This window comes from Gossypium raimondii, chromosome 7 (assembly GCF_025698545.1).
Source record: "Gossypium raimondii isolate GPD5lz chromosome 7, ASM2569854v1, whole genome shotgun sequence".
In the NCBI taxonomy this organism is placed as follows: Eukaryota; Viridiplantae; Streptophyta; class Magnoliopsida; order Malvales; family Malvaceae; genus Gossypium; species Gossypium raimondii.
In genome coordinates this window covers 3,029,537-3,044,675 of record NC_068571.1, presented here as the reverse complement: position 1 = coordinate 3,044,675, position 15,139 = coordinate 3,029,537, and the positions used below count along the sequence as shown (strand labels likewise).

The window sequence follows — 15,139 nt, the reverse complement described above, 5'->3', positions numbered from 1 at the left end:
CTACGAATTCAATTAGTTACTTGCTAAGTTATTCACGTAACTTAACGCATTTATTTTAAACGGGTAAGTAAAAGACAAAAGTAGTAAAGATTCGAAAGTTTCTACTTCAGTTGGGATCACATTACTTCTCAAGCTTCAAGTTCAAGCTCTTTCGTATATAAATTTTGGACCTTAAATTGGCATGCACTTAGGCTTATTAGTAATAATGTGAATTATGTATGAAAGATAATGTTTTGTGTTATAAGTTAACTCGGTTATAATGAAACAAAAATAAGTTTAAGTGATGAGTTTAGTGTTAAATGTAATATCTTTTACTCGGATCTGTTATCGAATTAGGTGAGGGGTACTACACTACATTTGGTAGGAGTATTATTTCTTCACCATGTTTTAGTATATGAGTTAGCAATAAACTAATTTCAATTAGTATATTCAGTGACCAAAATGTAACAATAACATTAGTGACTATATCGTGATTTTTTAAAATTAAGTGACCAAAACATATTTTAGAATATAGATGAGTGACAAAATCTATAATTTATCCCAAAAAAATTGAAAGGAGCTTTAACTAAAAGACCTCGCAACAAGAATTCCAACGAAGCAGTGTAGTTAGCAACTCGGCAATGGCTTCTTTGTCGACTTGGTGTAGGTACATACGTCACAAGCTCGAGTACTCCTTCTCTCTTAGCTGGAAGGTCACATCTTCATTATCTTATTCTTATCTCTTTCATTTAGTATCGTTTTTTTTTCATTTGCTTCTGATTTAATTTAATTTGATTTTCATTTTCATGTTTTCTTGTATATACGGGAAGAAATTTATGTTTTTGGAGCACTGGATTTTTTTTCCCTTTTTGTCTGTTTTGATGATATTCGGAATTTGACTTCTTTTGATGGTTGATTTATTGGCTAAAGGTGGAGATTTTTCTTTCTTTCTTTATTATTTTTTTGGGGGAGGGGCGGATTTGGGTAGTTTTGTGATGTTTTGAATTTGTTCTTTTAATGCATGAGATTTTTTTTGGCTTATTTGATTGTTATTGTTTAGGGTTTTTAGAATGTTTAATTCCATCGTTGTACTGAATTTTAGTGATAATGGTTCTGATATCTGAATATCATATTTTTTTAACCTTCTCTTTCAATGATTTTTAATGAACTCCAATGGTGGTATATTGTCCTAATTACACGATAAATTCTTATAATTGTTCAAAACTTCATCGAGTATAATGGTAGCTTGATCTTGATATGACTAAAAACCTGTTTCCCAGATAGAATTTTGAAATCAGTGTTTGAATCTAGGTTTAGTCGTGGCAAAGAGTATGATGCATTCACTTGCATTATAGTCTTGATGCAAGTATTATTTTGAAGCCTGTTCGAGTGGTAAAGGTGGCACTCTAAGTCCACCTTTTTGGGGTTTAAAAAGGTGTTAGATCATATATTTCATGTTGTAACTAATAGAATATTTGGGAAGTGGGTGGAAAAATAAATCATGTTATGAAAGATGAGTGAAAGCAATCACTCTTGGTTCTTTCTCCGTTTGTACCATATACGGCATTAAATTTCCATTCACTAGTGCTTATACTTTTGAGTTGAAAAAGCCGGGCATATTTGCTGTTATTTCATGAGTGAACATGTGCTAGGATCAGGGCAACCGTTTATTTCTCGAACTATTGTTGGGCATCATTTTTAAATAATAATTCCATAATTTTCGTTTAGTACTCATTATTTATCTGAGTTCTGCTTCAAGATCTAGTAGGCATGGGGTCAAAATCTTTGTTAAGGCATGTACACTTTGTGAATGATTCATTTCAACATTGGACTGGAATAGACAGGAGAAGGAATTAATTTAATTTTTGAAGGTTTATTTTTTTTCTTTGCACTTGCTTCCTATTTCATGAGATCCAATCAGGCTTAGGTGGAGGGAAATTGTAGTTCATGTTATCACCTTAATGATGAATTGCGATGAGATTTGCTGTGCTACAAATTTTGCGGTCAATTGGTCACAAAAGATATATTGTTTGAAACTCTGGCCTTAGTTAACCACCATGCTTATTGCCAGGCTTCTATAGCCATAGACAAATTTCAGCAAACCATTCTTCCGGCTTTAGCCTGATGCCAAAAACTGGAATGAAACATTCAAGAATAAGCTACCAACTTCAAGTTTCATTTCATCAAGACAAACTGTGTATTATTATACATTTTTCTTAGCCGAATCATTTTTCATATCAATAGAAGTTCTTACTTGGAAAAGTTGGAATTTGAGAGGATTATATGAATATTTTTATATAAAAAGGTTCATCAACTTTATTTGTAAAATCTTCATGCTCTACTTATGATGCAGAGGTACTTCTGTTGATAATTGAACTTCTTAAATCTTATTTGCTCCTGTGGTTGGTTCTGCTTTGATTTTGTTCTGCATAAATTATACTGGTTTCAGAAATGCAGAATTTCTGATAGATCTTTGCTTGATATGGAACAGAGCTATAAGAGAGGTCTAATCAGTGACCGGGAATTATATGATACAGTTTGGAAAAATGTATTTCAAGGAAAATTGACTTACTTACACTGGAATAAGGGAGAGGCAATGGCCCCAACAATTGGAGAACAAGCAAGTACTCTTCTTGTTCGAAAGATTCCAATTGCTGACCCAACGTAATACATATTTTTTCCCTTAAATAGTGTTCTTCTTGTTATTATTATCATTGAGTGAATGGTTTATCCCTTTTCAAATATGCAGCATTTTGAGAGTTGTTATTCTTGGCATAGTTCCCTAAAGATTCACTACACTTCTTACTGCACCTGAGAATTATCTTATGGTTTCATAACCCTGGTTGAGTTGGCCCATTGCAAATTGTGATGATTCCACTTCAATCATCCCAAGCATCTATGCATGTAGATGTTTCTGACCTAACCTCTGTGAAGGGTTTTAAATTTTATTTTTATCCAGTGTTGTAAATATGCATGCACATTACTCATATGAAGGTATGCCTATATGTAAATATGTGTGATGATTACCATAGGTAAACAGCACTTGGACATGGCATCTTCACTCATGAGTCACGAGTTGATGTTGTCCAAGCAGATTTTCTTAGGATAACTTTTTTTTCCCTGCCACCTCTTTGCAATACCATATTACCCTTTTATTTTGGGTGTGATTTCATTGTTCCCTAACTTCATGCATAACTTCTGGGCAGTCGAGTTTTTCTTGGAGATGTTATTGTCTTGAAGGACCCTGACAATTCAGAAAACTATCTGGTCAGAAGATTGGCTGCCACAGAAGGATATGAAATGGTGTCAAAGGATGAAAAAGATGAGCCATTTGTTCTTGAAAAGGACCAATGCTGGGTATTGGCTGACAACGACAAATTGAAGCCCAAGGTATAAAATATAAGTAGTACAACTAATCAAAGTTTTCATTGCTACTCATAACAATCACTATGCATCATTAAGATCTGGGGAAACATATAACAGTTATCTCGTTCATAATCTTTATTCTAGAGGCTCTTTATCTCTTTAAAATAGACAGCGAAATTCTTTAATCCAATTTGTCTGAGTAATGAATACCATCGATTTAATTATTACCTGGCTTTTGTAGAACCTGATCAGTATTCTTCATTTTCCTTTGTTTCATTTTTTCTTCTTTTGAGATGATAGGAAGCTAAGGACAGTCGGTTATTTGGTCCTGTTTCTATGACCGACATAGTTGGTCGAGTTATATATAGTCTGCGAACAGCTGTTGACCATGGTCCTGTTTTGAACAGGTACCTCCATTACTTGTAATTATTTGTCTCAAACCATTAGATTTAGCATCTGGTGAAAGTATGTTGACTGCTGAAACTTTCATGTTCCTTGAACAGTCATTACAGCATGCGGAAGGATTCTTCGCTGTTGGAAATAGAGCTGGATGTCAGTGACATGATGAAAAATCACAAAGCCTAAACCGTCCATCACTTGATGCTGACTCCTTTGGTTCTATCTATAGTCTTTATTGCCCATATTCCTCTGTGGGTATCATTTTAGTTCGACATGGAAATGAAAGGAAGAAAAAAAAAGAAAAAAAGAAACGAGGGTGTTTTGGGTTCATGTGTTATTCAGGATCTGCTTTTGTCCTTTAGGAAGCACAACAATCTGGGTAATTTTCTTCGTAACTTTTTCCAGCCGAAGAACTCGAAAGGCAGCCTGTCTTGAAATGAGTTTCTAGCTTGAATAACTTGGCTAAACAAGGTAAGACTATTAGGAATTAGGGCAGGGAGGCATCATTGTCTTTGGTTGGTCATTGTTTTTAATCTTCCTGTTCTTCATTTGTTATGATTTGGTATTTTGCCTCTGTTAATTGCTCTAGAATTATTGTGAAAGAATGGGTCCGGCTGACAGTATATGATCTGAAAATTGGTAAATCAAAGAAATGCTTCTTGCCTTGTTTGTTGGGCACTTTAAACTCCTGGAAAAGCTGACCAAAATGTAGTCAGAAGCTTTTAATGATGTCCCGCCCCAGACAATTTTCATCCTAGTCTTAAAAGTGGACCACTCAAGTTGGTGTTCCCTTTCAATCACATGGCTTGCAATGCCCACAATTTGCTATATAGTACAACTTTACACACAAAATGTTATATCCTGTTAATATGTACTGTACTAACAAAGATCTTGCATTTGAAGTTGGCAGTATTAGAAACTCCTGCATTTGGTTCATTTCAAGCAGAACCACAAATATCCATTGAAATATGTTTTAGTAGAGATGGGTGGAGACTTGGTTGTTTCAAATGCTATTACATCTGCTTATGCCACTTGATGAGGGGATTGGGAGACTTTGTTTGATGTTGATGAAATAGGGTGTAATAGCTGGCAATATGTCATCATCTCAATAGGATAAAAATGGGGGCAAGCTGTTATAATTAAGGCAGCTAAGGGCACTAAAACTTGTCTTTCTTTGTGCATTATTCATATGTAACCAATGAAAACAATCCATATGGGGGGCTCAACTTTTTGTCAATTCAATTGGCTGCTACACTTTAAAAAAAAATTAATCTTTTTTTTTAAATTATATAAATAAATTGGATTAATATCATTTTTTTGTCATTTGGATATGATATGCATATTTTTATCTTTTGGTTTAAATCATTAAGTTGACCATTTTTCTCTATTATCGGATGAATTTTTTTATTTCATAAGCAGTCTTAAAATTGATATGTGTTTTCTTTTCAAATATTTGTAGAATTTAAAATGATACTAAATATTTTTTCTCATTTATTTATTTACTAATAAAGGGTTGGATGTCCCGTAAAAAGAAGGGATCGTTTAGAAAGACAAAATTTCAAGTAAAATATTCATTACCAAGTAAACAACAATATTTACATATAAAAATCTATAAAGTCAGAAGAGCAAATCAAAGGAATGCAACTTTTTTTATTTAATTACAAAATATACATTATCGTAAAATTATAGTATAATAATTTATTTGGCCTTCCAATTTTATAAAAAAATTATTTTAATTTTTCATTTAATTTTTTATTTTTAACCTTTAAACTTACATTAATTATCAAATCATCTTAAAATAGTTAAAAAATTAACGTTGATTAACTTTATTGACGTGACACATACACGTGAATATTATGTCAGCAATTAATTAATTTTTTAATTTTTAAAATTTATTTTAAAATTAAAATCATTAAATTTATATTTAAAATAAAAAATTTCTTTTTAATTTTAAAAATTAATTAATTACTCATTCCCAAAATTTATATGTTATTTTTTATCATGTGGAAAAAAGTTATCCCATTAAAGTGTCAAACAAAGTTTTAACAACTACTCTAAATAAATCTGGACTATTATTATTTTATTATTTTGGGTACCTATTTTGTAATTCTTTAATAGTAAATGAATCTACAGAAATGCCGTCCATGGTCAACATTGATTAGTGGAGGGAATTTCTGACAATCTAAATATGTATTTACATGCATATTGTTGGTTTGAAGAAGACAAACTACACCTCTAATATATATATATATATATATATATAATTTATCTTGTCCATTAAAAATAGCAATGGAAAATGACAGGAGATTGATATTTTCTTCCTTCTGATTGAAACTTGAAATTTGAGTTTCATCATCTACCACCCATCCTTTGCATATTTCCAATATTTTAAACACCATAATTTTCAGTTTGAATTTTTTAGTGTATAAATGTGTGAATTCATTTTTCTTAATTTTTATGGATAGTTAATTAATTTAATTTAATTCGATATACTCATAAAACATTAATTGATTGACTTTATAGGATAAATTTTAAGTGATAGGAACAACATTGGTCGATGGAGTAGTGCATGTATTATTGAGAAATTATTCATGATGGTAATTTTTTACCCTACAAGGTAATATATACAATAGCTCAGTTAGATGGTCCAGGTGTTTCTATCTGGAAGAAGAGTATCTAGCAGTAAAGGAACGACGTGCAATGAACACTTTAAAAAGATTATGCCCAAACTTCCGAACCTCTCCAGCAAAACCTAGATCAACCAATATACTATCTTCATAGAACTTCATGTAATGTTGATAAGGGATCCAATTAGGGAAACATCCCTCTATCATTGCTTATAAGTCTAACAATGAAAATGATAATCACAAATTTAGATTGGTCAAATGAGGCCAAACACACCTCACTCATCCATCAATTGCATCCTTTTTTTTATAGGGCACCCAAGTGCACAATTTGATTTCATTTTATAGGCACGTGAAGTAAACAACGAGATAATGATGATGTGCCAATCTAAGATCCATTGTAGCAAAATGTAGCACAAAACCATTGTCCACTGGGTTGTGGAACTCATGCACTATGTTAGCGTCATTAACATCCACGAGTAGCGACTTGACACCCACAAATACTTGAGGTCAATTTAGATTTCCATAAAAACTTATTCAAATTATGTTATACATTTTTAATTTTTTTAATAAATAATTTGATATCTATGGGTATTGTAATAATTTCAAAATAATTATTTTAATTTCAATAAAATGTGAAAAACACGACGATATAAAAAATCTCATAAAACTTGACACCCATCGGTATTAAAATATCCTTAAAAAATATTAATAACTTTAAAAATCTCGTTATAAGTTTATATCGATTCTTTTGATACAATACTTAAAATTATCCATAACCTCTCATCAACCCATAAATAAAAAGATAATACATTTTATCATACTTGAACCCACGTCTTCTTATATTTATAAGACTAAATAGTCTAAATACATATTCAAACAAAAAAAGCCAAGCCCCTTGGCTCCATTTTATTTTTGTTTCATCTAAGTCATGATTGATATTAATTAATCTTAATTAAATAAAATCTCCCCCACTCTCAATTAATTTTTTCCTCAAAACCCAACAAATCTTCCACCAAATAGGGCCCATCCTGTTTACCCTTTTGCTTTCCTTTTTCCAGTATTTTCCCTATTTGTTTTTCCAGTTTCTTTATTTTCTTGCAGCTCTCTCTCATGCAGCTTTGCTGAGGAAGGCAAATAAATGAAAAGAAAATATATAGAAGCTGAGGTTGAAGTTATTATGTTTTGATGCTTAAAGGGTTAATATTTGTTTATTTCCATTGAAGATATTTCATTACTCAAATGTCTACCAAGATCTGTGTTTATTTCGTTTCACCTGCTTAAACCCATTTCAGGAAAGAGGTATAACATGCTTCCTCTGTATGGTTAAATATTAGTTTTTCATTTTTTTTAAAAATTTTGTAACATTTCTGCTGTTTTCGATTGTATAAACTGATGATTTTTTTTTCTGGTCTTGGTTATATAAACTGGTATTGTTGTTTTGGAATTGGGTTTTAAGAGAAACCGGGTAATTTTCCTGCTTTTTCATGTGTATTTTCTTGGTGGACTGTGGAGAAGTATTTCAATTATAAGAAAAATAAAAGAAACCCTTTTTTTTGTTGGTTTAGTGAATTTGCATAATACCCTTTTTCTCTGATGCTGAGAGCTAAATGGCAGAAACTGGAAATTTGGATCTTATGGTTGCTATTTTAAACGTAGTTTTTGATGCTGTTGAACTTCAAACTCTTAATAAGCTTTCTTCAGTTTCTAAATGAAGGGTGAAGAGATTTTTATCAGTGAAGTTTAAGAGTTATCTTTCTCCATCTCTTTCACTATCATAAGAAACAATGGAGGTATATATTAATTAGACTTTTCTTTTTTATTTTTAATCAAGCTTTTCTACAGCAAATAAACTATGAAATCAATTTTATAAAATTTCAGTAGCTTTCGTTTTGTGCTTTCCAATATCACAATTGTTATTTGTGTTTGTTTCTCATGAGATAATTAGTAAAAGCTTCTTTCATATGCCAAGCTATTATTAATTTGTGGAGATCTTATCTTTTATTTTTTTCATAGTATTATATTTTGTTGGAATAGTCTAGCCTTTCCTAAATGGGAAAAAGTCAACATGGAGAATGCCATGAATGTGTAAAAAATATATTTTATTTAAAAAAAGTCTTCCTTTTTATTTATACTTGAAGTGTTAATGCTATGGGGATTGAACATTGAACCTTGACTATTGTAACTAAGAGTCCAACAGTCCACAAATAGATCACATTATTGTTGACCTGCCAAAAGCCTTTTCTTACACTGAATCTTATAAAATCTGATATTTTATTTGATGTTTCTTTAATTGGGAATTTAGTCAAGTGGATTTCCTTAGATAGTGGAAAAATATCAATTTCCATGGCATCGGTGAACAAGTAATTTTCGTGAGCAGTGTATGTGTTTGTATGTTTTCCTCAGATATACATCAATCAAAGCCTTTCTCTTACTATAAAAAGATGTACAAATTAATCTTTTATCTTTTTGATTGACATCTAATGAGTGGGCTTCCTTAGATTATGGGAAAAAGCCAACACAGATAATGATGCAAGCTTAAGTTTTTTCAAAGGCACTCCTGTACTTATGAACAGATTATGCCTGAGCAGTTTTTATACTATTTTGATTTATAAGTTTTTTCCTTTTTCTTTATAAATTCTGTATGCTTCATTGATATACAGGTCAGATGGACACAACCTCCGTGAGATGTCTTATTAACAGTATTGCTCGATATGTTCATCTTGTATCATGCCAGACAAGAAAAGTTGTTCCTATTGAAAAGGATTACCGGAATATGGTTGTTGTGTTAAAACTTTTAAAACCACTGCTTGATGATGTTGTTGATTGTGAGATATCTTCAGATGAAATTCTGTGTAAAGAGTGTGAAGAGCTAGACATGCTTGTTAATGAGGCTCGAGAATTCATGGAGAACTGGTGTCCTAAGATGAGCAAAATCCACATGGTAAGTTTAATCTTAGTCTTTACTTTTGTGAAATGGTACCTAAAAAAAAAGTAGTTCTGGAATCAAGGATTCATGTTTCCTTTGATTTGTCAATGTTTTTTGGTTCTATTATTTGTTTGTTATTTATTGTTCATGTATGAAAAACCAGTTTTCCTTCAATTCGGTCTGGTTTAGGTGTTGTTTTTATGCACAGAGGAATCAAATAGTACCCACCATCAATTTTTGATTGTATGAAGCCATTGATAGGGTGGATGTCCCGCTTCTTTAACGCCAGGAAACATGAGTATTAAGGATCTAAAATTGGCCTTATTTGAGATTTGTTAAAGTTTCAGTTAATTGTAGGTTATCATAGTTCATAGAAGAAAACTTCAATGATTGATTGCAAATATAACCCAACTTGTTATAGATTGCAAGAAAATCCATTTCTCGTATATGTAACACAGTCAAAATTTAAAGGTAACAGGGATGCTGCCAATTAGGTATTAAAATGTAATACTTTGTTGAAGAACTCTTGAGTGATAAAGTGGCAAAGCTAATCCAGTTTACAATAGATTGCAATAAAGTACATATCTTTCCACATGTTTATTCTGCAATCAAATGCAGCATTTAGTAAAACGAATAAGAATTGTGCCAGCTATCCTAATTGTTAAAGTTCTTTGATATACCAAGGACCTAAGATCAAATGGTGCCTTCATCACAAGGAGTGGCAGTTCGGGGGTGGGAGGAAGGGAAAGGGAGGACTTCCTCTATTGTGCCCTAGTTGCTCAAAGAAAAGAAGCTTGAATGTTGGATGTTGATATGTATTATGCATGCCTTTCCCTCTTGAATAAAAGAAATAGGATTTTCATGCTTCTACTACTATCCCGTTCAAATACTTATTTTTGTTTTGAAAACATGTACAGGTTCTCCAGAGTGAGCCTTTTCTGATAAAAATGCAAAGCTCTTCACTTCAGATATGTCACATATTATATAAATCGTTGCAGTCATCACCATCAACTTCAAGTATAACCAGTGTTCAGGTAAGAATAAATCAAATGTGTTGCTTAAATAGTATGTTTAGATGACAAACGAGCTATTCGTTTTCTTTTTCACAAATTTTGTTGCCCTTTTAGACATAATTATGGCAGCTGGATGTCAACTGCTATCACTTTCTCGGTGCTGAGTTGGCTTTGAGTAGTGAAACTAATTGATGTTCAACTGTTTCAGCACTGTATTCGGGAAATTAAATGTCTGAACCAGGAGAGACTATCAGAAAATATAGGAGATGCTTTGAGAAGTCTAAAAGATGGCGCTATTCCTTGTACTGATCATCTGGTAAAAGTTATCAAGTCACTGAACTTGACGTCAAACCAGGAATTGTTAAAAGAAACTGTGGCAGTGGAAAAAGAGAGAATGAATGCTCAAGTTAACAACGTGAAAGGGAAATTAGATCAAATCAATCAAATTGTGGATCTCATCTCTCATATACGTGATTATATGCTTAAAATTGAGCATTTTGAACCCACGAGTGGCATTTTGATCCCTCCACATTTTGTTTGCCCCCTTTCATTCGAACTTATGATGGATCCTGTTATTGTGGCTTCTGGGCAAACTTATGACAGGGCCTCCATCCAGAAGTGGTTTGACAGTGGACTGACCATTTGCCCAAAGACCCGTCAAACACTAAAACATACAAATCTCACTCCAAATTCTACGGTGAAAGCTATGCTAGCAAATTGGTGTGACAAAAACAACTTACAACTTTCCAATCACACTGGGCATGCTAAACTTGTCTCAATCTCTTCTCCTTCAAATCATAAATCCTCCCAAGATTTAACCCATACTGATAGCTTCCGTTGCTTTGCAAACAGTAGTAGTTCCACATCGAGATCATCAATTGAGGTTGGGACTGGTTTAGAGAAGCTGAAGATTGACATCTCATCTAGATATAGCGGAGACTGCAATAGATGCCAAAGTGGGGAGATTGACAAGTATGACCAATCCTCCGATCATTCATATATTCACAGCAGAACTGAATCAGCAGCAAGTGAAGTTTCCAGTATTGATTATATGCCTCCTGCTTTAAATGACTTGTCAAGAAGGTTGAAGAAACCTGAAATGAATGAGGTAGCTGAAATTTCAACCAAGGGTCTTGGCACTTTTCCTATAAGAAAAGATTCTGGATTTTCTTCATGGACATCAGGAAAGCAGTTGCAGGTCTCTGGAACAAAAGTAGAGGAGGCAGTTAATGGAAACCATGATTATAACAGAGCATACTCCATTACGTTTTCTGGGTCAGGATGTGATGATTTAACCACAACTTCCCATGTGATGGAATTAGTAGACAACCTCAAAAGCCTATCAAATGAAGTCCAAACTAAAGCTGCTCTAGAATTGCGCCTTCTTGCAAAGAACAACATGGAGAATCGTATAATTATTGGTCGCTGTGGTGCTATTGCACCATTACTATGTCTACTGTACTCAGAAGTGAAGCTAATCCAAGAGCATGCGGTTACAGCCCTTTTAAATCTTTCAATCAGTGAAGATAATAAGGCTATTATTGCAAAATCAGGAGCAATAGAGCCACTGATTCATGTTTTAAAGTCTGGAAATGATGGAGCCAAAGAAAATTCTGCGGCAGCTTTGTTCAGTCTTTCTGCCTTGGAAGATTACAAGGCAAGGATTGGACGCTCTGGTGCTGTCAAAGCATTGGTGAATCTTCTGGGCTCAGGAACATTTAGAGGGAAAAAAGATGCTGCTACTGCTTTATTTAACTTATCAATCTTCCATGAAAATAAGGCTCGTATGGTTCAAGCAGGTGCTGTAAAATACCTCGTCCAGTTAATGGACCCTGATAGTGGGATGGTTGACAAGGCAGTTGCCCTTCTCTCAAACCTGTCGACAGTTGCGGAAGGGCGCGTGGCGATTGTACGAGAAGGTGGTGTCCCATTACTAGTTGAAATTCTTGAATCAGGATCACAGAGGGGTAAGGAGAATGCTGCATCTGTATTGCTGCAACTATGCCTTAATAGTCCCAAGTTCTGTACCCTGGTTTTGCAAGAAGGGGCTGTGCCACCCCTTGTCGCATTGTCCCAGTCTGGCACGCCAAGAGCAAAAGAAAAGGTATGCAGCTTAGTTCTTTTCTCTTGTATTATGTTGATATGGTCCTTGCATTCTCTGCTTCTGTATCTGGGTCTTAACAAGCAAAATTGTAATCACTTTCCTTTTGTAGTCACTTGCCTGTAAAATTGAATTGTAATTGTATTCTTGATGGGTTTTACCAGTTTTCCATTTATTTATCAGAAATTAGATCTAGCATTTGTGATTCTAATTGTAACTACTTAGAAGGGTAGGAAAAATGTGTTATGTTCCCACACCTATTGTGGAAGGTAGTGACGTCACATCAGAAAGGCATAAGATGTTTTTGTAAAGCTCATTAATCAGTGATTGCTTATTAATTACATGTTTGATTACTTTTTAATCTAAAGAAAAAAAATTCTGGATGCACATGAGAAAAGACATGGTAATTTAGTTTTCCCCTTTTGCAGGCACAGCAGCTTCTCAGTCACTTCCGGAATCAGAGAGAAGGTGCCACTGGGAAGAGCAAGTAAAAACTGACTAATTTTGTTATATTTTTCTTGTATGATTTTTTGATATCCTACTCCATGTAAGTTGTTCTATCTCAATTGGTCCTTTTGGAGCCCACTTTTCATACATTCTTTAGTCATCCAGCTATATGCATTAGAATTATGAACTCTATTTTTTTAATACCCTTTTTAAATGTGGTTAGGATATGGGGAAATAGGTTATAACCATTCCGATGAGGTGGTGGATTGTCTATAATTTTCTGCATAATTTTCCTTAGAAAACTTTACTTGCCATAGCATCGAGTGTACGTTTCCATTTAGTTTTAGTTTATGTAGTAATAGATTTGGCCTTAGATTTGTAGATATGTTGTACATATGCTATAGACTCTTGTAATCTGCTGTAGGATCTTGTTGAAAGATATTTTTTCTATTTGTTGTCAATTATTCCATTTTTGTGCCCTTGTTCTTAATCTTGTACCTTAACAGGCACTAGATTTTCAAAGTGTTTTAAGGTTAGCTGAAATAAATTTCTTTTTTATGTGGTTTCCCCCTCTTCATTTTTTAAACTTCTTCTAATGGTTTGCCGCCCTGCCATTCACTTTCCTAACTAAGGAAATCAAATTGTTGACCATAACCATCTTGAACCAAGATTTAATCCCATCCATTCACTTCATTTTTGAAGGAAAAGCACAAACCACATTAAGCTGGCTAGAATCTATGGCCATATCCATTAAAACCACTACTTATTTCCTCTCTTTTACATTCTCTGGGTAAATTTCTTTGCGAGTTACAACTAAAGCAAGCCAACATTGATCCAACAACATCCAAAACCTTCAAAGCTATCAAATCGACTAAAGGCAAATAGTAGACAAACTAAATGATACATACAAAGCTTTGCTTGTTACTGCAGCTGTGATATGATTGTACGTTAGTTTTTCCCATCATTGTCACCTGAAACTTGCAGCTTGGTCCTACTACTGGTATGAGTTACTGTCTAGAAAAAAGAGAAAAGTAACCAAGGCTAGCTCTGGTTCACTCATGTTATGCATGGCATGGACCCATATTATCCTTCTTGTTACTGTTCCCTGTATTGACCTTTCACTCTGATCCCTGACGTGATCAATTCTTATTCATGAAATCTCTACTTTGATCCTACATGATCTTTCAACAGTGTTCTTTTCGTGTGAAAAAGGTGAGATCCAAACCCCACATCGAAGTATGATGTAAATTCATACTTTCTGACCAAAGATTAAATGGACATCATACTTCTTGTCATGTGAGAGTGATGTTAAAAAGGGTCTTTAGATTAGTGAGGAATAGAAGATTATGTTTCATTGAATCTGTCCAAAAAATAAAGAAAGAGGGAGCATTGTCTACCTCAAGTAGTGGATACTGCTTTTTTAGTCACAATTAACCTGTGAAATCACCCAACTTCAGACCAAATTCATTTGATTGAGGTCGGCCATGGCTGTATATATCTGATTTCCAACTGGAAACATCAAGCACCACCAAACATTAAAACCTTCCAGATTTGACTAAAATGTCAACTATTGAGGAATACCTATCATTTTCTCTCTCTTTTGGATAAGAGGTCAGGAAGGGATATTTGAGGTTCAAACCCTCGGCTTGGGGTTAATCAAAACTTGAAAGCAATCCAGATGTTTTGTCACTACAATGGATATACACACGCACACATGAAACAAAGGGATATATGGTTAAGAGCTTGGATTTCTTCATGGTCTGGTCTGAAGTAAATTATTATACTTATCGGATCCATAAACAAGTCTACTTAGGATTTAGAAGAATTTGAGATTTTCTTTGGGATATTTGCTTAATGACAAATAATTAAAAATATGAATATAACATAAATGAAATGTGTAGATATGAATATAATGTTTTCGATGTAAAATTATTACACAAAAACATAATGGGCATAGGTAAAAATATCATGGAAGTCTCTATAGTGGGAGTCTGAGCGTATTTTGTTCTCTACTAAAAAAATAAGTAAATTAGTCCTTGTATGTTAGATTAAAGAGCAAACATGTCTTTTTTTATTAAAAATTTCATCAATTTGTATTATTAAAAACTGGTGTGGTTGATGAAATTACAAGACAGTGACGTGGTGTGCCTTGTATACCATATATTAACGAACAAAGATCAGTTTTTAATAGTAAAAATGAATAGAATTTTTAACAGAAAGATCAGTTTACTCTTAACTTTAACATACATGAATTAATTTGTCATTTTGAATAGAAAGAACA

At 33.3% G+C, this 15,139-nt stretch overlaps 2 protein-coding genes across 3 annotated transcripts; both read left to right on the top strand.

Moving 5' to 3' along the window:
* Positions 1-526: 526 nt before the first annotated feature.
* LOC105767779 (mitochondrial inner membrane protease subunit 2) lies at positions 527-4,429 on the top strand. Its single transcript, XM_012587351.2, has 5 exons — positions 527-692; positions 2,471-2,643; positions 3,186-3,369; positions 3,646-3,752; positions 3,849-4,429. The coding sequence occupies exons 1-5, from the start codon at positions 621-623 to the stop codon at positions 3,928-3,930; spliced, it is 618 nt and encodes a 205-aa protein (XP_012442805.1). The 5' UTR covers positions 527-620; the 3' UTR covers positions 3,931-4,429.
* A 2,995-nt stretch (positions 4,430-7,424) lies between these two features.
* On the top strand, positions 7,425-13,319 carry LOC105767798 (U-box domain-containing protein 3). Of its 2 annotated transcripts, none has more exons than XM_012587366.2 (5): positions 7,425-7,670; positions 9,032-9,312; positions 10,215-10,331; positions 10,519-12,414; positions 12,840-13,319. In XM_012587366.2, exons 2-5 carry the CDS (start codon positions 9,037-9,039, stop codon positions 12,900-12,902), a joined length of 2,352 nt encoding a protein of 783 aa, XP_012442820.1. In that variant the 5' UTR covers positions 7,425-7,670; positions 9,032-9,036; the 3' UTR covers positions 12,903-13,319. The 2 variants fall into 2 exon arrangements, with proteins under 2 accessions (XP_012442820.1, XP_012442835.1); XM_012587381.2 differs by lacking the exon at positions 7,425-7,670 and adding an exon at positions 9,982-10,112 and having other exon boundaries at positions 9,164-9,312.
* The last annotated feature ends 1,820 nt before the right edge of the window (positions 13,320-15,139 follow it).

Coding starts and splice junctions, on each gene's coding strand:
- LOC105767779 (XM_012587351.2), top strand. CDS start 621: ATGGCTTCTTTGTCGACTTGGTGTAGGTACATACGTCACAAGCTCGAG. Junction 693..2,470: donor CCTTCTCTCTTAGCTGGAAG/GTCACATCTTCA, acceptor GATATGGAACAG/AGCTATAAGAGAGGTCTAAT. Junction 3,370..3,645: donor ACGACAAATTGAAGCCCAAG/GTATAAAATATA, acceptor TTGAGATGATAG/GAAGCTAAGGACAGTCGGTT.
- LOC105767798 (XM_012587366.2), top strand. CDS start 9,037: ATGGACACAACCTCCGTGAGATGTCTTATTAACAGTATTGCTCGATAT. Junction 9,313..10,214: donor AGATGAGCAAAATCCACATG/GTAAGTTTAATC, acceptor AAACATGTACAG/GTTCTCCAGAGTGAGCCTTT. Junction 12,415..12,839: donor CGCCAAGAGCAAAAGAAAAG/GTATGCAGCTTA, acceptor CCCCTTTTGCAG/GCACAGCAGCTTCTCAGTCA.